The sequence below is a fragment of the Microtus pennsylvanicus genome, chromosome 18 (assembly GCF_037038515.1).
Source record: "Microtus pennsylvanicus isolate mMicPen1 chromosome 18, mMicPen1.hap1, whole genome shotgun sequence".
Classification (NCBI taxonomy): Eukaryota; Metazoa; Chordata; class Mammalia; order Rodentia; family Cricetidae; genus Microtus; species Microtus pennsylvanicus.
In genome coordinates this window covers 3,382,636-3,401,716 of record NC_134596.1, presented here as the reverse complement: position 1 = coordinate 3,401,716, position 19,081 = coordinate 3,382,636, and the positions used below count along the sequence as shown (strand labels likewise).

General features: G+C 54.4%; 3 protein-coding genes across 3 annotated transcripts; 1 reads left to right on the top strand and 2 right to left on the bottom strand.

Annotated features, from left to right (window-relative positions):
- The first annotated feature begins 47 nt into the window (after positions 1-47).
- On the top strand, positions 48-14,270 carry Ruvbl2 (RuvB like AAA ATPase 2). The gene is made up of 15 exons (XM_075952240.1): positions 48-404; positions 5,183-5,237; positions 6,950-7,005; positions 7,339-7,480; positions 8,315-8,444; positions 8,548-8,614; positions 10,846-10,952; positions 11,149-11,242; positions 11,383-11,506; positions 11,856-11,950; positions 12,035-12,153; positions 13,377-13,496; positions 13,645-13,774; positions 13,950-14,064; positions 14,157-14,270. Exons 1-15 carry the CDS (start codon positions 393-395, stop codon positions 14,180-14,182), a joined length of 1,392 nt encoding a protein of 463 aa, XP_075808355.1. The 5' UTR covers positions 48-392; the 3' UTR covers positions 14,183-14,270.
- A 44-nt stretch (positions 14,271-14,314) lies between these two features.
- On the bottom strand, positions 14,315-15,237 carry Lhb (luteinizing hormone subunit beta). The gene is made up of 3 exons (XM_075952817.1): positions 15,223-15,237; positions 14,838-15,032; positions 14,315-14,630 (listed from the first exon to the last, which is right to left on the bottom strand). The coding sequence occupies exons 1-3, from the start codon at positions 15,235-15,237 to the stop codon at positions 14,388-14,390; spliced, it is 453 nt and encodes a 150-aa protein (XP_075808932.1). The 3' UTR covers positions 14,315-14,387.
- Positions 15,238-15,675: 438 nt separating this feature from the next.
- On the bottom strand, positions 15,676-17,899 carry Saxo3 (stabilizer of axonemal microtubules 3). Its single transcript, XM_075952245.1, has 5 exons — positions 17,598-17,899; positions 17,208-17,408; positions 16,949-17,113; positions 16,353-16,471; positions 15,676-16,159 (listed from the first exon to the last, which is right to left on the bottom strand). The coding sequence occupies exons 1-5, from the start codon at positions 17,751-17,753 to the stop codon at positions 15,817-15,819; spliced, it is 984 nt and encodes a 327-aa protein (XP_075808360.1). The 5' UTR covers positions 17,754-17,899; the 3' UTR covers positions 15,676-15,816.
- Positions 17,900-19,081: the final 1,182 nt, after the last annotated feature.

Below are 19,081 nucleotides of genomic sequence, written 5' to 3'. Positions count from 1 at the left end.
GGGCTTGTTGCTGGGCAGCATGGAAGTAATTGGTGAATAGAACTGTCAGTCTCGGCTGCGGCCCCAATTTGGGGAGGAAGGGTGGACAGAGGGGAAAACGATCGTGGAGGACGTGTGGTTGCTAGAAAAAGTGTTCAGGATTTTGCAATCGGACTTAGCGGTTGGGGGTGGGGGTGGGTGGGTAAAAGGAGGAGGAGCAGGAGACGTCAAGAACCCGCCCAAGATTCAGACACCCGCCTTCCAATTTAGCCTCTGGGATGGGCGCGGCCAGGAGAGTTTTACATATTTTATGAACCATAGAGAGGACTGGATGACCGGGGAGCCTAGAGAGAACAAAGGCTGCTCCTGGCCGGTTTCCGTTTCCGCTGAGGCATTGGCGGTTGGTGTGCATCATGGCAACTGTGGTAAGTGTTGGGTGCTTGTGGAGAACTGAGAAAAATCCTCCTTGTGGAGTCTGAGGAGGCGGTCTGATGGAAGAGTGCTAAGGAAGATGCCCGGTTTGGGGGGAGGACTCATGAGTCTGAGGGAGGATGCTGAGGAGGATCCTGGGTCTGAGCAAGAGATAAAGAGGAGGATGCCTGTGTGCATGAAGGAAGAGGGGCTGAGGAAGTCGCCTGGGTCTCAAGGAGGCTTGGGAGGGCACGTGGGTCTAAGGGAAGCATTGGGAAGAATGTAGCAAGGTCTGAGGAAGGAGTGCTGGTGTGTGCACCTTTCTGTGTGACCTAGAAGGGCTGGAGCCTAAATGCCTGGGCCTGAGGGAGGACTGTGTGGGACCCGGCCTAGGGGAGGCGGGACCGGTAAGGATGCCTGGACTTAATGGAAGAGGGCTGACCTGGGTCTGAAAGAAGAGCCTGGTGTCTTGTCCTCTGCGGAAGGAGAAAGCTAATCGTCGTGGCCTTAGAATATGATGGAGAAGACAACTATGTCTAAGAACTAGGTCGTGTCAGGCAGTGGTGGCGCACGCCTCTAATCCCAGCACTCGGGAGGCAGAGGCTGGCAGATCTTTGTGAGTTCCAGAATAGCCATGGCTGTGCAGAGAAATCCGGTCTCGAAAAACAAGAACAAAAGAGAATCCTAGGTCTAGTAGGAGGCAGTGTGGCACACACCTTTAGATTAAGCACTTGGGAGGCAGAGGCATGCAGATCTCTGGGTTCGAGGCCAGCCTGGTCATCTACAGAGCAAGTTTTTGGATATCCAGAAATACACAGAGAAACCCTGTCCGGATACCTCCCACAAAAAAAAAAAAAAAAGAAAAGAAAAAAAGAATACTAAGTGTGATGGAAGAGTCATGTGGATACTCAGATTTGTTTTTTACACATACACACAGGTTATACTGTTTAGCTCTGGCTATCCTGGAACTCACTTGTAGACCAGGCTGGCCTGGAACGCACAAAGATCCGCCGGCCTCTGCCTCCCGAGTGTTGGACTTAAAGGTGTGCGCCACCACCGCCTGGCAGGATGCTCAGATGTCTATGTGAGTAAGTAAACAAGAGCCTGGGCTGGCAGGACCTTGACTTCACCTTCCTCCTGATAGAGTCAGTGCAGTTGCGCAGTCCTCTGTCGTCTCAGTCCTGAGCTTTGGAGAGACTACAGCTGTGAGCCTGTGCTGTGTGCTGGAGGGCAGGGATCGTGGACAGGGAAGTAGCGTGTCCAGAGAGCGAGAATACGGTGCAGGTTCAGAGCTTGGCACCTTGTCCAGAGACTATGTGCATTTCCCAGAACCTCATACGGGGCACATGTCTATGAACACACAATTACTGAGATGATAAAATGAGAGAGTGAAACCCCAGAAAGTGAGACCAAACATACTGGGCCTGGCATCTGCTCCCCAGACAGGTGAAGAAATACTGTGATCTTTTTATTTATTTGTTTATTTATTTATTATGTATACAATATTCTGTCTGTGTGTGCCTGCAGGCCAGAAGAGGGCACCAGGCCTCATTACAGATGGTTGTGAGCCACCATGTGGTTGCTGGGAATTGAACTCAGGACCTTTGGAAGAGCAGGCAATGCTCTTAACCTCTGAGCCATCTCTCCAGCCCAATACTGTGATCTTTTGGTGGCCTCAGTTCTGATCTTGAGCCCAGTCAAGTTGTAGGTAGGGCAGTGGAGAGCCTGTTGCTGTTAACCATGGTGAGGAGGAGGAGGAAGATGGGGAGGTAGGAGGAAAGAGCCACACTTGAAGGTCTGTCCGGCCGGGCTGGCGATGTGTGTCATTTGTTTGTGTTTGGTTTATTCTCCGTTCTCCTCCGGCACAGTTGTGAGACTTCACCTGTATCCAGCCTCGGGTCAGAGCTCCCAGAGCATTGCCTGGTGGTCACTTCAAATTTTTTAAGTTACTTTTAAATGTATTTTAAGTTTATTATTATGTTATATGTAGGAACTTGTACATGCACCGTGTAATTTCAGTGCCTAAAGAAGGCCAGAAAAGGGCATTGGATCTCCTGGAACTAGAATTATGGATGTGAGCCACCATGTTGGAACCAAACCTGGGTCAAGTGCTCTTAATCACTGAGCCATCTCTGCCGCCCCTGTTTTCACATAGTTTTCCTGTGTGTATGTCTGTGTATGTGTGCCTGGTGCCCACAAAGGACACAGGAGGATTGACCTACAGATGGTTGTGGGCTGCCATGGGTTGCTGGGATTGAACCTACCTGGATCCTGTAGAAGAGCAACCATGTTCCCAACCACTAAGCCATTTCTTCAGCCCCAAGTTATAGCTGGAAACTAAACCTGGGTCCTCTGCAAGAGGAGAAAAAAAAAAACACTCTTAAGCCCTGAGCCGTCTCTCCATCCCCTAAATGATATTTTTAGTTATTGTGTGTGTGTATATTTGTGTGGGTGATGGTTTGCCAGGGCTCATGTACACATCAGAGGATAACCTGTGGGAGTGGGTCCCAGACATTGAGTCCGAGTGGTCAGGTTTGGAGACAGGCACCTTCCTGCTGGCTTCCTCAGAGTCCCTGCCCAGCACACTTCTCCTTGGAGACCTCATTGTCACCCTGACCCTTGGCTCCTGCGCTCGCCTGGGCTCCGATCTCTGACCAGTGGCCTCAACAGTTTGAAGGTGCCCTCAGATGGCCAGGAGCCACATGGATAAAGGTCTTATAGATTGTGGCAACCTCTGAAGCCTCATGGCAGAGCCATTGCCTCCACATTCGGGGGGATTATGTGTATAGAACATAGCCCCTCCTCCAGGACATAGGGGCATTTCTTCCTGAGTTCCATGTGGGCACCAGAGAGCCAGCAGAACCGGATCTGGGTCCCAAGGGTGTTGCCAGCATGAGCGTAGTAGCCTTTATTTATTTATTTTTGGGTTTTCAAGTCAGGGTTTTTCTGTGCAGCCCTGACTATTCTGTAGACCAGGCTGGCCTCAAACTCAGAGATCCATCTGCCTCTGCCTCCTGAGTGCTGGGATTAAAGGTGTGTGCCACCACCACTTGGCTCAGGGAGATAGTTTCTTAGTTAAGATTCCTTTTCCCGCCGGGCGGTGGTGGTGCACGCCTTTAATCCCAGCACTCGGGAGGCAGAGGCAGGCGGATCTCTGTGAGTTCGAGACCAGCCTGGTCTACAAGAGCTAGTTCCAGGACAAGCTCCAAAACCACAGAGAAACCCTGTCTTGAAAAAACCAAAAAAAAAAAAAAAAAAGATTCCTTTTCCCTAATAACTCTAGCTTGTGTCAAAATTGACAGAAAATTTAAACTTACCAGTATGGCAGGTTTATGGCTCACGGTTGGAGGAGATACAGTCCCTTTGACAGTCGGAGCCCGAGGCAACCGGTCACATTGTGTCCTCAGAAGCAGAAAGTGATAAACCCTGGTGTTTTCCCATTTAACTCAGTCCAGAAGCAAACATGTTTGCGGACATGCCCAGAAGTTGGTTTCTATGGTGATTATAAACACCACTGAGATGAACCGTGGCAGGATGGAGCACACTCCGCACAGCAGGGAGGAGTTCTTGCTGGGTCCTGAATCCTAAAGGGGTGTTTGTTCAGCAGTGGACAAACTTAGCAGGACTATTTGTTGGGAGAGCTGGGTTCCTGGGGGTATGTCTTTGCTTGCTTGCCCTGTGGAGGGCCTGTGTGTAATAGTAGTTTGGGGTCTCTTGCTCCTGGCATCTATCCAGCCTCTACGAAGAGTAAATAACTGCACGGCAGGAGCCAGGCTGTGACAGCCGTAGGGGATCCTGGAAGTCCTGTCCTGGGAGAGGCACGCTGAGCATCGCAGCATTGTGCTTTCTTAGTTCATAAAAATATCACAAGCTGCGCCAGGGCCTATCTGGATTTCTCTGTAGCTGGGGCTAGCCCCAGGTTTAAAGCACGCCTCCTGACTCAGCCTCTTTCCGGGCACCCCCACCTTTCCCACACCTCCCTCCCCAAGCCTTTGCTTCTATTTCTGGACCATTGCTTTCTCTTCCTGGAATCGTGTCTTATTTCATGCATATGGCTGTTTTGCCTCCGCGTATGTCTTTGTCTGTGGAGGCCAGAAGAGGGTGTCGTACCTCCTGGAGCTAGAGTTACAGACATTGTGAGACACCACATGTGTGCACGTGCTTTACCCTGGGTCCCCGGGAGGGCCGCCAGTGATCCGACATGGAATCACGTGTAGAGCCCATACACTGAGGACATTCAGTGTTCTTCCTTTTTATGCCTGAATGGTATTCCGTAAGTGAATAGACCATATCCTGCTTGTTCACCCATTGGTCACTGAACGCGATGTGTGTGGCACTTGGCTGTTGTGAACATTGGTGTGCTTGCTCTGTGGGAGCTTCCAAGGGCTCAGACATCCCAGGACGTGTTTACGCCTGTCTCTCCTCTGAGAGGGAATAGCGGTAGCTGCTGCTTCGGGAGCTCAGGAGACCCTGGTAGGTGTTTGTTGAATGAGCTCGGTACTCTAATATGTCAAACCAAACCGTGAACACGGAGTCCAAGGTGCGCCAGAGAGGTGTGAACTGTGCCCTTCATGGGGTATGCACCTACTAGGAACCAGAGCACTGCTCTGGGAGACTCCTGGGCCTCTGTAGCGGGCTGATCACCCTGCCTATTGGTGACAGCACAGTGGGGGGCTGCTTGTTAGGGAAGGAACATAACGGAACTCCTGGGGGACTGTAGGACCTTGAGGAAGGAAAGGAGATAAAAATGGGGCACGTGGGAATCTTACACATCCATCCTCCTTACCTGCAGGCAGCCACCACCAAAGTCCCTGAGATCCGAGATGTGACGAGAATCGAGCGAATTGGTAAGTGCACAGACACAGGACAGGGAGACTGCAGCTGAGTGTTCAGACAGACAGACAGACTGGCAGAGAAGGATGTGGTAGGTCCTGCTGCCATAGACCTGGTGCCTCCATGAGGTTTCTGGAGTATCTGAACCATGTTCCCTGCATACAAGTGTCTGTGGTCAAATGCTCCCTGGGGGTGTCCTGGCGTGTTTTGTTTCTGGTGTGTCTCCTCGTGCCTGGAGAACCCTCAACAGATGACCATGAGATTCATTGGTGCACATGCTGGAAGTCCCCTGTCATCCTATCTTTTGAAGAATGGCAGGAGAGAGAGAGAGAGAGACCATCATGCAACAGGGCTCACCTGGAGGGGAAGCGGGGAGACCGGCCTCTGGAGACAGGAGCAATGGAGAGAGGAAGAGAGAGCAATGGTGGGGGGAGGTGGGCAGGAAGGCTCTTTTATGAGGGGATGTATTGCATGTGCTGTAGCGACTTAGCAGATGGCATCATCAGGCTAGCGCCATCCCCACTGAGCCACAGCTCACCACCTTCAGCCAGCCGGGGGGTGCAGAAGCTGGCGTAGTGTCTCCCAGGAGTCCTGCTGGCCTGCTGTTCAGCAGTCACTCCCCACCTCTAAGACAGTAGAGGACTGTGGGTTCCAAGTGCTGACTCATGGTGGACTTATGAGCCCAGCGCCCAGGCTACTGGCTCTGCACCTCAGTTTCCTGACCCGCAGATTGGGGCTAACATTGCCCCTTGTGAATGTCAGAGTCACTGAGAGACTGTGGGCAGGTGTGGGAGCTGAGGCAGAGGACCATGGGTTCCAAGACAGCCTGGGCAACTTGGTGAGACCCTGTCTCTAAAACTTAAAAGAGAGTGTTTTAAGCATGGCACATTGATGCTTCCCCGTTTAAAGGGCTGGAGCCTGTTGGCAGCTGACCCGGTAGAGACCAGTTGCACCAGTGATGCCCTTGGATGTTGCCTGTCCAGGCTTTGAAATTTTTCTTCTTTGTTTTTTTGAGACAGGATCTTTTATCTTTTCCCTTACTCACTATATATCCCTGGCTGTCCTGGAACTCACTCTATAGAGCAGGCTGGCCTCGAACTCACAGAGATCCACCTGCTTCTGCCTCCCAAGTGTTGGGGTCACAGATGTGTACTGCCATGTGGCTGATGAGTTCTGCTTTACTGAAATGAAGCAACTCCTATCCCAATGCCTGGGGAGAGCCCAGGGACTCAGACATCCCCAGCGCTCGCTAAATCTCATCTCCACAAAAGTGACACAACCTCCTTGGAGGTGTAGCATCCAGGAGGCCGTGACTCGGTCTGGTGCCTGTGTCCTTTGAGCTTTATTACAGAGCTCCTGTCCGCACCCCTGCCTGGGTGGGGTCTGGGCTTCGGCCCTAACCTGTCCGCACTCTCTCCTCATCCCTGTGGATGGGCTCAGGAATGGAAGCAGCATGCTCTGGCTTGTCAGGGTGATGTCGAATACCAGCCCTGAGGGCCAAGTACCAGTATCCTCCCACAGTGGTCCTCGCCGTTCATTCTTGAGCCCATACCTGGGACCGTGGTGGCATCGGTAAGTGCTCAGATGCTGCACACTTAACTGTACATGCTCAGGCATCTTCCTGGCCTCATTTGACCGAGGGAGCAACCCGAGCTCTGAGGGAAGCCCTTGACTCAGAGTCCAATAGCGTGGAACCAGCCAGTGACTCTTCCCTTCTCCCACACAGGTGCTCACTCCCACATCAGGGGTCTTGGACTAGATGATGCCTTGGAACCAAGACAGGTAGAGCTTTGGGGCTGGGTATGCGGGCTGCTCCTGCCAAGTTGGGCAGGGCTATTCCTATCTTCAGACCTCTTGATTCTATGCAAAAGCAGCTCAGCCACAGTGATGCCCACCTGCAATCCCAGTACTGGGAGGCAGAGGCAGAGTTCTGGAAGTTCAAGGCCAGCCTGGTCTGCAGAAGGAGACCCTGCCTCAAAAAACAAAAACAAACAAACAAAAAGAACAAGAAGAAAGTCAGTACAGGCAGAGTGTGGGCCAGGGTGTGGTGGGAAAATAGCAATGGCTTTGGAGGCCATCAGTTACCTTCCATGCCTCTCACCTCCTACCCTCCAGGCTTCCCAGGGCATGGTGGGGCAGCTGGCTGCCCGGCGTGCAGCTGGCGTGGTGCTGGAGATGATCCGAGAAGGGAAGATTGCAGGGCGGGCCGTCCTCATTGCTGGCCAGCCAGGCACCGGGAAGACAGCCATCGCCATGGGTAAGAGGCCAGTGAGTCCCTTCTGTGGAAGTCAGGAACAGGGTAACTTCAGCAGACACTCCTAGAAGCATTAGTAGGAGGCTGTCTAGGCCACTGAGCAGTTACAGTTAAACGGGGTCCCCTGTCTTGTAGCCTCAACATTCTCTGCTTCCATGTTGGGGTCACCATGTATCCAAGAAGACTGAGTCAGCTCCCACCATCCCCACTGTAGTCCAGTCAGGAGCTGCTGCTCTGTAGGGAAGCCGTTTGCTTCTGCACTTGTGATTCCATCGCACAGTGCCGCAGAGCAGGCTGGGCCTTTGGAAGTCAACATTCTTGGCTGGCCTGGAGATGCACCCGCCCCTGCTCCCAAGCTGGGGTAAAGGTGTTTGCCGCCCTGCAGCATCGTCTTGTCGTTTTTTAATCGGGATCATTGCTGTCTTCATAGAGTAGGGGTTCTGGGGTAAGGAAGCAGCAAGCCCATTAGTGACCGAGGACCACAGCTGCCTCTCTTCCTTGTGGAACTCTCTGGTCATGCTTCAGGGTCCTCCTCAGGCACCTCTGCCTCTGAGGCTCTCCTGATCCACCTATCTTCCCACTCCCACCTCTGCCAAGACGGTAGGGCCAGGGGTGGCTCCGTCAGTTCCGAAATGGCACTACCTAGAGAGGTGGCCATGTCACCGTGCCTTGCCAGGTGATGTGTGCTGAGGTGGAAACTAAATGGCTGGTAGGGCGGACGCGGAGCAGAGGCATGCATGGTTTTAAGGATGTCTATCGGGAGCGTGAACCACACAGCCCTGCTGTGTCAGTGACCTGGGGCCAGCAGCCACAGCTGCCTGACCGCTGCCCCCACAGGCATGGCCCAGGCGCTGGGCCCCGACACACCATTCACAGCCATCGCAGGCAGCGAGATATTTTCTCTGGAGATGAGCAAGACTGAGGCTCTGACTCAAGCCTTCCGCCGTTCCATTGGCGTTCGTATCAAGTGAGTAGCGGATGGATGTCCACTCTGCTTGTCTGAAGTCCTGGTCTGTGAACCGGAGTAGAGGGGGCCAGTCTGACCCAGGCTCTGTTGTCTCTCCTGCCAGGGAGGAGACAGAGATCATTGAAGGCGAAGTGGTGGAGATCCAGATTGACCGACCAGCCACGGGCACGGTGAGTCTCTGGCTTCTTGGTCCCTCACCTCTCGCTTCAGCCACGTTCATGGCCAAGAGAATGTGTGGGCTGATGAGTTACTGTGGCACCAAGAACCAAATGCTTCCCTTCCCCCAGAGCTCCTTCACGCTAGGCCCACCCGGGTGACTTACCTCCCCACACTTCCTGCTTCCAGTTGTCACCCAGATGTGTCTGCCTGGTCAAACCCATGTGTCTCAGGCAGCTGCCCTGTGTTTCATTTTATGCCTTTAAAGTTGCTAGTGAGGTGACTGAATATGGAAGGCCCTTGTTGCCAGGCCTGGCTTGTGTTCCTCACACAGCCCATGTGTGGAAGGAGCCAGCCGCTCACTGGTTTTCCTTCGTCCTGTTTTACAGCCGCTCTGGAATCTCATCTCTCACCAGGGAATGAGTTGAGATTCCAGAGGGCTGAGACATCAAGTCTAGAAGCTTCGGAACTTCTCTGTTGCAGGGGTTGCTAGGGTGGGACCTTCCTGCCTGTCCATGTGAGCTCTCCACAGCCACACTCTTAACACCAGCCATTCCAGAGCTTGTGTTTTGGTGGCAGTACTCTCAGTGTCGTGCAGCCATCACTGCCTCTACCTAGTTCTAGAATTTTCTATTACCCCATGAAAAAAATATACCTGTATGCCAACAGCCCTGACGTTCCCCTACCCCAGCCGTGTGATCTCTGCCCACTTCTGGACTTGCAGGTTCTGGCTACTTTCTAAGCGTGGGCCTGTAGGGCGGTGGGCGAGTGCCTGGTTTCCAAGTTTGTGTTGCAGATGGGCATGGTAGCGCACCTTTCATTCCTGCACTCAGGAGGCAGAGGCAGGGGGATCTCTGTGAGTTCAGGGCCTGCCTGGTCTATAAAGTGAGTTCTGGGCTACACAGAGAAGCTGTTTTGATAAACAAACAGAGAAATTCACCTGTGTGTTGCTGGATCTTCACGTGATGTTTCAGTTGCTACTGAAATGCCTAGAGAAAGACGTGCTCCGGCATCGACCAAGCCTTGGCACTTCCACGTCTGTGTCATGGGTGGACCCTCCTCCCTTTCCATTTGCTCTGTGGGTGTGAGATGAGTGTGTGTCCAAACTGCCCTTGAACCCTTGTCCATCTGCCTGTGCTGTGAATGTTCTCTTTAATGGCTCAGTGGTTAAGAATATGGACCCCAGTTCAGTTCCCAGCATTCACATAGTGGCTCACAGCCACCTGGAACCACAGTTCTAGAGATCCAGTAATACCCTCTTCTGGCTTTTGTGGGTACCAGTACCCACACATATGCTTGTAATTAAAGAGAATAAAATGTTAAAATATTTATGTTCAAAGCTGGGCAGTGGTGGTTCTGCATCCCGAGTGCAGAAATTAAAAGTGTGTATCACCTCCCAGCTGGATTTTTTGTTCTTAATGTTTTATAAAATGATTTTGTTTTGTTTTCTTTTTCATTTATTTAGTGTGTGTAGAGGTCAGAGGACAAACTGTGGTAGTTGGTTCTTCTCCCACTAAGTTCCAAGGTCATTGAGATTGGTTCATGTGCCCTGCCCACCCGACTGCTTTGCTGGCCCAGCTTCTTTTTCTTTTCTCCTCCCTCTCTCTCTGTTTCTTTCTTTCTCCCCCAACCCCAATTTGTTTGTTTTGGTTTTCGAGGCAGGATTTCTCTGTGTAACAGTTCTGGGTGTCCTGAATCTTGTTTTGTGGATCAAATGGGATGGCCCGGTCTCAGTTGCCTTTATTTGCTGTTTTGATTTTGTAATCAACAAAACTGCTTTTTTTTCTACTGTGGTCAGATGCTCAAGAGGCTGAGGCAGGAGGTCTTGCGAGCCCAGGGGTTCAAGTCCACACTGTATAATAGAACGAGACTTTGTCTCAGATCCTGGGAGTGGGGCTACGGATGCGGATGCGCAGAGGCCGACCTGCCTAGAGTTGAATCGATGTGAGGGCCCGGGGGCGTGACTTGGTGGTGCATGCTGGGCCCAGGCCTCAGGGTTCCAGGCCCAGGACTACAGGGGAAACAATGGCTTTGATTTGGGCATGAAAGAGCCCTGTTAGCATTGGCACTTCTTCCCACTCTTCTGTGGGCTCACAGTGACACACAGCACACACTGGAGAGTACCACTTAGGTCCTGGCACCCATGCAATCACCTTACAAAGGCATCCCCTCCATGAGCTTCCTGTGCCACGCCAACTCACAAAAGGGTGAGTTGGTCTGAGTGTTTCCTGGTGTGTCCCCTCAGGGATCCAAGGTGGGCAAGCTGACCCTCAAGACCACGGAGATGGAGACCATCTATGACTTGGGCACCAAGATGATCGAGTCTCTGACCAAGGACAAGGTCCAGGCCGGGTGAGCCTTTGCAGCCATGAAGGTGGCTGGGGCAGTGAGAGCCTTCTCTTTTGTTTTATACTCCAAGACAGCTTCTCTGTAGCCTTGTAGCCTTAGCTGTCCTGGAACTCACTTTGTAGACCAGGCTGGCCTTGAACTCACAGAGAGAGATCCTCCTGCCCCAGCCCCTCTGCTGAGTGTCCTGTTGCCCCTGCAGGGATGTGATCACGATCGACAAGGCCACAGGCAAGATTTCCAAGTTGGGCCGCTCTTTCACACGCGCTCGAGACTATGACGCCATGGGCTCCCAGGTACGTGGCTGACCCTGACCTGGCAATGGGATGTTTCTATGTCTTTTGTTACATCGTGGGGTCTGGATGCTGTTACCTCTGGTGTGTGGCCCCTGGTGCCCATGCCCTTGCTGCCCTCACACTTGCCCTCGGCCCCACAGACCAAGTTTGTGCAGTGCCCGGATGGGGAGCTGCAGAAGCGCAAGGAGGTGGTTCACACCGTGTCCCTCCATGAGATTGACGTCATCAACTCCCGTACTCAGGGCTTCCTGGCCCTCTTCTCAGGTCAGCTGTCCCTCCCCATTAGTCCCCAGCACCATGACTGCGCCCATCTTCTGGTGTGCCCCCTTCTTTCTCTTCCCTTGGCGCCACCCACCCTCTGGTCTTTGTACCCCTCTCCTGGCACTGCCACCTCCTCAGTCTGTCTTCCCAGACCTGCCGTCTGCCTTCTGTTCTCATTTTGAGTTTATCCTTCCATGCATGGGTTCCTGCCTTCTGTCCTTTGTGGGCGTTCCAGGGTCCTGGCCTGGTTCTATAGCACTACAGCTCCACTCTGGCATTCGCTTCCTTTGTCTTTGCCACCTCTGAGCCTCAACCCAGCCCCTCGCTCCACTGATGCCCCTGTCTCTGGCAGGAGACACAGGGGAGATCAAGTCAGAAGTCCGAGAACAGATCAATGCCAAGGTGGCTGAGTGGAGAGAGGAGGGCAAGGCGGAGATCATCCCTGGGGTGAGTGACTGGGCTGAGGTGGGCGGGTCTGGCCTGGGTCCGCAGTCTCCGCCCTGATCTTGATCTGTGTCCCACTGGTTCCAGGTGCTGTTCATCGACGAGGTCCACATGCTGGATATTGAGAGTTTCTCCTTCCTCAACCGGGCCCTGGAGAGTGACATGGCCCCTGTCCTCATCATGGCCACCAATCGAGGCATTACCCGGTGAGCAGCTTAAGAGCTTTCTGGGTGAAGGTGCGCTCTGGCCCAGGGGGTGATGGTAGCCTGCGCACCGTGGTTGGTACGCCAGCACCTCCTCACCAAGCTTGCCTCAGCGTTGGCCCCAGTCAACTTGCAGTTCAGAACTGCTGACCAAGGCACCCAGAGACACCCCAGGAAGTCACCCCGAGCTGGGCTCGGGGCATCTGTAAGGCACATCACAAACTGCGGTGACCCTCAAGTCACTCACCCAGACACTTCGTCACCTGAACCCAACGATACTGTGACGTGCTGGGCGTGGGGTCACTTCCTCCACCAGTGGGCTAGCACTGTGTAGACTGAGACAGAGGACCCGAGTATGGAGGACCAAGGAGGGACAGGGCTCAGGGTGCAAGGCTCCCTCTAGTGGTAGCTCATGAGCTTCGCTGAGCACGTCACCGTCTCATGTTTTACCATGGCATCCCCTTTCGGTTGTTTTTGAAGTTGTGTGTATGTAATGGGGGTGGGGTGTAGAGGTGCGGATTCAGCTGTGGGCAGAGTCCAGAGCTGTAGACCCTGCAGCTGCCTTTATGAGCGGTTATGAGCTACCCAGTGTGGGTACTGGGAACCTACCTGGGTCTTCTGCAGGAACACTCTGTTAACCATCTCCTCAACCCCTTTCTCTTCTCTGATCTATTTTTATTGTGTCTCTGTATATGCGCGCATGCATGTGGTCCCCACAGATGCCACAAGAGTGCATCATAGCCCTGGAACTGTGAGGAGGGCAGAGGCCGTGGCTGACAGCTTCGCCTGCTCCGCTCTGCTCTCCCGCTTCACAGTAGCCTAGGCTTTCCCAAGGCCGCTTTAGACCAGGGCACAGGGGAGCCAGTCCTGAGGTCTACGCTGGCTTTGTCACCTGATGTTCACCTGCAATCCCTAGTCCCTGTGTCAACCTCTCCCCTAGTCTGGAAAGTGCAGGGATGGTAGGTTGGAAGCTGGCAGCTGTCCTGAATCACCTCCCGATAACAGCATTGTAGTTGTGGCTAAGCTACCTGTGAATGGAACGATTTGTTATGTATGGGTCCCATTTCCCACCAAGAATTTCCTGTGCAGCAGGGCACGGGACAGCCACCAGCACCGCTGGGGAGGCCTTGCTTATAGGTGATGAGAGCCTGTGCTCACATAGTTATTCAGCTCCCCAAGAGGGCTGTGATGGCCAGTATCCATTAACTGTGCTCCCTGACCCCCAGGATCCGAGGCACCAGCTACCAGAGTCCTCATGGCATCCCGATTGACCTGCTAGACCGCCTGCTCATTGTCTCAACGTCCCCCTACAGTGAGAAGGATACCAAGCAGATTCTGCGCATCCGGTGGGCCACCCGCCCCTTTATGGGGACACTGAGATTGGATGGGAGGGAAGCACCCTGGGGTGGTGCCTCTGCGGTTCTGGGTGGGGTGCTCTGGGGATGGGCAGGGCGGATCTGCCATTCTGCCTGGCTGAGGCCTGCCTGCCCACAGCTGTGAGGAGGAGGATGTGGAGATGAGTGAGGATGCCTACACAGTTCTGACCCGCATTGGGCTGGAGACCTCCCTGCGCTACGCTATCCAGCTCATCACAGCGGCCAGCCTGGTGTGCCGGAAAAGAAAGGTAAGCCAGCATGGTAGCGTGGAGGACTAAAGGGATGGCCCTGGGGTAGCCCATGGGCCATGGCACAGGGGTATTTAGTGGGGACTAAGAACCACAGCGATCTTAGAGGAAAAGGCTGTGGGGGAGGGGGGCTTGGACCCATGACCCCGTGCTGACACGGCCCATCTGTCCCCAGGGCACAGAAGTGCAGGTGGATGACATCAAACGCGTATACTCCCTCTTCCTGGATGAATCCCGCTCCACACAGTACATGAAGGAATACCAAGATGCCTTCCTCTTCAACGAGCTCAGTGAGTAGCCCACCCGGGCTGCTGCCACTGTGGGAGGGGGCTACATGGGAGCACCCTGGAGCTCACTCGTGCTTGGCTCCCCCTCTCCACAGAAGGCGAAACAATGGACACCTCCTGAGCTGGCTCCGCCCAGCCCAGCCCTGCCCCGCCCACCTCGTTTCTACAGATTCTGGCACTGACTTTGTATAAAATGGTTGGAAACTGGAGCCCTGCTGTGTGTCCTCAAAGCCCATGGACACCCCTGTGCAGTTGTAAAGCCTTTATTGGGAGGGTGATTGGAACACTTGCCAGCTCCTTGAGATAGAGAAGTGAGGGGGTGGGCCTCAGAGGAGGAGGAGGCCAGGGAGGTGGGGGAGATCACAGGCCAACGGTTGAGCCTTGGGACCCCCACAGTCAGAGCTACTGAGACGGCAGGGCCCACAGCGGCAGCTGAGGGCCACAGGGAAGGAGACCACGGGGTCCACACCAGGTGGGCAGCCAGGCAGGCGCACAGACGCAAAGCGCTGCTCCTGGTAGGTGCACACGGTCTGGTGCGCAGGCTGCAGGTTGACCATCACTACTCGCTCCTGGAACCCCGGAGAAAAGAGTCATGAATGCTCCCGTACCCTGACCGGGCTCAGTGTCCACCTGATTTTCCAAACCCCCACAGTAGCTGTGACCCCTTGTCCAGGTGCCATCCCCTTTTGCCCCACTGCCACCACCCGTCTTGGGTCTAGCTGAGGGGGTGGTACTTTGTGAGAGAAGTGAGGTCCCAGCCCATTTGGCGAGCTCACCATGCTGGGACAGTAGCCGGCACAGATGCTGGTGGTGAAGGTGATGCAGACAGGGCAGGCCTCCTTCTCTGCAGCCAGGGTTGCGTTGATAGGCCGGCACACTGGCCTCAGGGGGCCCCTGGAGGCCCACACTGAGCTCGGGCTCAGCAGCAGCCACAGCAACAGCCCCTGGGACACAGCCAGTAGTGGCTCAGTCTAGCCCTAGGTTCGCCACCCCAGGCTCTGGACCCACTCAGTATCGTATTGATCCTGGCCTTCAGGACCTGCCATCAATTCCATTTCTGTCCTTCTTGGAATCCACAAGTCAGGACACCCCCGCCCCCCACAGGTCACAGGACTGTCCATCTGGTGGGATTGGGAGATGCCCAGGGCCCTATACTCTTACCTGGAGCCTCTCCATTCTTGATGCCTTCCCTACCTCGGTCACCTAACTTTATACCTGCAGGTTGTGGGGGTGGCAAGGCCACCAAGCAGCGACTGTAGGCTTGGGTAACCTAGACACTAATCTCTTCGGGGGCGAGAGACAGACAAGGTCAGGGAAGTGAGGGACCATCAGTGATTGGCCTCACACTCACCCCAGCTGTCTGAGCCTAGCCAATGTTGGGAGTGCAGGAAGGACCCTTGGGCCCTTCACCCCCATCACAGGAGGAGAAAAAGGTGAACTCTGCAGGCTGCTGGCTGGGTCCCTCAGTGCAGCCTTATAAAAAGGAACAGCTTCAGCATTAGGTTCCTCCTGCCCCAAGTGGGCCTCCAAATTTACTATACCCAGACACTTCCAACCAGAAGTGGAGCAACCGCCCCTCACCCGACTCCCTAATCAGGATGCGTGGATCCAGACGTGGGTGTGATTTCAGCTGTAAAACTCCTTGATTACTAAGCTCCGCATGGAGGAGGCTTTTCTGCAAGCGCGGGGTATGGCCAACCCACCCACAAATCCAATGCTGGAGTGTATGTCTGCCTGTGGGTGAGGCCCACATGCTCACACCAGCTCTGCCCTGGCACTCCCATAGCGGGAGTTCTCGGTGCAGTAGGCCTTGGGCACACTGTAGATGCCAGGCACTGGCTGCTGGTGGGGGCCTCCCCAGGGTGCCTCTAGTGGGCAAAAGCGGTCCAGCCTGCGGAGCGGGTGCACTGAGGGCCCGTAGGACTCCTGGGCCAAAGGCAGGGCCCCCAGGTATGGCACAGCTGGTGGTACTGGGCGTGCACGGGAACGACGGGCTAGCCGTTCCCTCGGTGGACCACCATGACTGAAAGCCTGTGGCTTCTTCAGACAGCTCCACCAAGTCATAGTTTTCTGGCCAGGATATCCAGGCAGCTCTTTCCTGGGGGAGGGGACAGCAAGTGAGTAGACCCAGGCGCAGCAGAGTTCAGATTCCAGGGCCTGAAAATTGCTCTTGCTACCTTGGATCCTGAGCTGAAAGAGCTCATCTTGGGTCAGTATTGAGGTCCCTGTCTTTGCAGGTGGAACTGCTGAGGGGCTGTGCCTACACTAGAACCTGAGGAGCAGAGGCTCACCTTGAGAAGTCACGTGCAGAGGTTGTCAGATAGGGCTGGAGGCGGTCCAGGACACCCATCTTGCTCACTGTAAAGGGCTGGCCAGCCAGCTCTGGGTTCTTTGTCCAGGGGATGAGGGCCTGAGGAGGATTGGGGAAAGCTATTGGGTTACCCTATTAAAGCCCTCCCGCCAGACTTTGTGCCTCAAATCAGGGTCCTTGGGAGCACTGCACCCAAACTCAAGCTGTGGCCACACTCTTCCCAGTCCCCTCCTAGTCTAAGCAGTTACTGACATCGGACATTCAGTGCATCTGGGTAACAACCCCACCTGCTCATTCCTCACCCAGGAAACCTAACTTCATCTGCTAACTTGACCCTGTCTCAGAATATTCTAGTCCAGCTCTGAATAGCATCTACTCAGCTTAGTTCATTGCAGCACCCCACAGCCTCAGAAGCAAAATTGAACCTCCCTCCAGGCTTCATCCCCAGAGTTCAGGCTAACCCAATGCCTTTTAGCTACACCCTCAAATGCAAGCTTCCTCCAGCCCAGAGATTGTCTAGACCCTAACCCTCTGGGCAGCCCAGGCTCCTTCCCGCCATGCCCAAACCCACTCTACCTGGGAAGGGCCTCCGCGGTGGTGGTCAGTGAGCTCCAGGGGTTGGGGCTCCGCAAAGAGAGGGGCACTCTGGTCCAGACCTGGACAGCCCGTATACTGTGTCTTCATCTCGCTGATCTGGTATTTTGTGTCCAGGGGGACACCCAAACCCTGATGGCTTCTTAGCTACAAGAAGGCGATCCAAAGTCTAAAGATGAGGAAGCAGGGACTCCAGTGTCCAGCTTTCCATCCCACATACTGCAAGGCTCCAGAACCCTACCTTCTCGGCCAAAGACTTGATCCCTAGTGGCCGCCCAGGGTCCTCATGCTCTGCGGCCTTGGGCTGAGCATAGGGCCCACCGTGAGTCTTGGGCTTGTATGCCGAGCCCGAGGTGGTTTCCCATCTGCTGATGACTTCGTCAAAAGCCCAGATGCGCGGGACGTGCTTCATGGCTGCGGGCAGGGGTGCCAGGACCGTAGACTGGGGAAAGTGCATGGTTCAGCCAAAAGACCCGAGGAGCCTTCCCCTTTCCTTCCTTCAGCTCCTGGCGTGCAGGCTCCCAGGCCTCGCCTCCTTTAAGATAGAGTCTAACCCTAGTCTTCTTTCCTCCTAGCACACAGGTTTGTCAACTGCCCCTTTTGTATTGCCCTCCGCCCTGGGGCTTCTCACCTGCAGAGTGGGCGGAGGAAAGGGCGCTGGTGGGATCCTGTGGTGGGCGACCCCGCTGCTGGTGAGATGCCAGCTGGGCCAGGTTCCAGGAACCTCAGTTTCAGAAATGGGGTACCAAGGGGGCCCATATCGCAGAGCTAGGGTCCGGCCTGCCATGGTTCTCACCCTCTCGGAAGCCAAGAAGCGGCTTGTGGTGTGGCCGTTGCCCCTCGTAACAGAACCCGCCCACCCCGAGCCCAGCCAATGGCTTGGGGAGGGTTCGGGGAACCCAGACCAGGACTTTGAAAGAAGATGGAGAAGACCCTAAGAAAGACGGGCACAGAAACAGATACGTGAAGAAGGGTGGAGACTCCAGAGAGGAGGGGAAAGGAAACAGGAGGTCAGGGGAGGGGACACTGCAGACTGGAAGACAGGCTGACTCGGGGGATGGGGAACTAAACGCCCCTTTCCTGAAGGGCCCCTGGCCCAAGGGCTGCCTCCTCGACTGCCAGGCCTGCCCGCCTCAGGGTAACAGTTTCCAGACAGCTCCTTTCCGTGAAGGCTGAAGGGCCAGCGTCCCCAGTCATGCCTGCCTTTCATGTGGCTGAAAATTTCCACCTGGGTATGGGGGCGGGGGACCGAGGGAAAGAAACACCGGGAAACACTTAGAAGAGAAAGGGGGGCTCCACCCACAGAAAAGAGACGGGAAGTCAGACTGAGAGGGTGGGAACAGGGCCACCCTCAGCATCAGGGGCGGATTCTGCCCTGCTAGTGGTCCAGGCTCACTCAGGTTGGGAGAAGCTGGCCTCCAAAGAATATGTTTATACACGCTAGGCCTGTTGCTCCAACACTGAGGCTGTTGAGTCTAGCCTGGTCTACTACGGAGAGATCCCATCTCTCAGGTGTCCCAACACTGGAGATGAAGGTGGGGTGTGAGAGTGGGATCATCCGATATGAGCACTTGCTCTTGCAGAGGACCCGGCCAGGTTCAGTTCCCAGCACCCACATGGTGCCTCACAAGCAGCTGTAACTCCAGATACTCTTCTCTGACACCATCATGGTGTACATCATACATGAAGGTGAAACATTCAATACACAGAAAATCAAGCTGGGCGGTGGTGGCGCACGCCTTTAATCCCAGCACTCAGGAGGCAGAGGCAGGCGGATCTCTGTGAGTTCGAGACCAGCCTGGTCTACAAGAGGTAGTTCCAGGACAGGCTCCAAAACCACAGAGAAACCCTGTCTCGAAAAACCAAAAAAAAAAAAAAAAAACACAGAAAATCAAAGAACTCTTGCTAGGCGGTGGTGGTGCACGCCTTTAATCCCAACACTCAGGAGGATCTCTGTGAGTTCTAAGCCAGCCTGGTCTACAGAGTGAGTTCCAGGACACGTTCCAACGCTACACAGAGAAACCCTGTCTCGAAAAGCCTTAAAAGAAAAATTACGGTCATTCTCAACAACATATTCTAGTTCTAGGCCTGTCTGAGCTTCATGAGAACCTGTTC

Bases quoted from the DNA above. Each gene is read 5' to 3' on its own strand.
- Ruvbl2 (XM_075952240.1), top strand. The intron at 8,445-8,547 runs GTGAGTAGCGGA...CTCTCCTGCCAG, and splicing joins TCCATTGGCGTTCGTATCAA to GGAGGAGACAGAGATCATTG. The intron at 13,775-13,949 runs GTAAGCCAGCAT...ATCTGTCCCCAG, and splicing joins TGGTGTGCCGGAAAAGAAAG to GGCACAGAAGTGCAGGTGGA.
- Lhb (XM_075952817.1), bottom strand. The intron at 14,631-14,837 runs GTGAGCTCGCCA...CCGGGGTTCCAG, and splicing joins CCGGCTACTGTCCCAGCATG to GAGCGAGTAGTGATGGTCAA.
- Saxo3 (XM_075952245.1), bottom strand. From the start codon at position 17,753: ATGGCAGGCCGGACCCTAGCTCTGCGATATGGGCCCCCTTGGTACCCC. The intron at 16,472-16,948 runs GTAGAGTGGGTT...AATCCTCCTCAG, and splicing joins ACCGCGGAGGCCCTTCCCAG to GCCCTCATCCCCTGGACAAA. The intron at 16,160-16,352 runs GTGAGCCTCTGC...CCCCTCCCCCAG, and splicing joins TCTGCACGTGACTTCTCAAG to GAAAGAGCTGCCTGGATATC.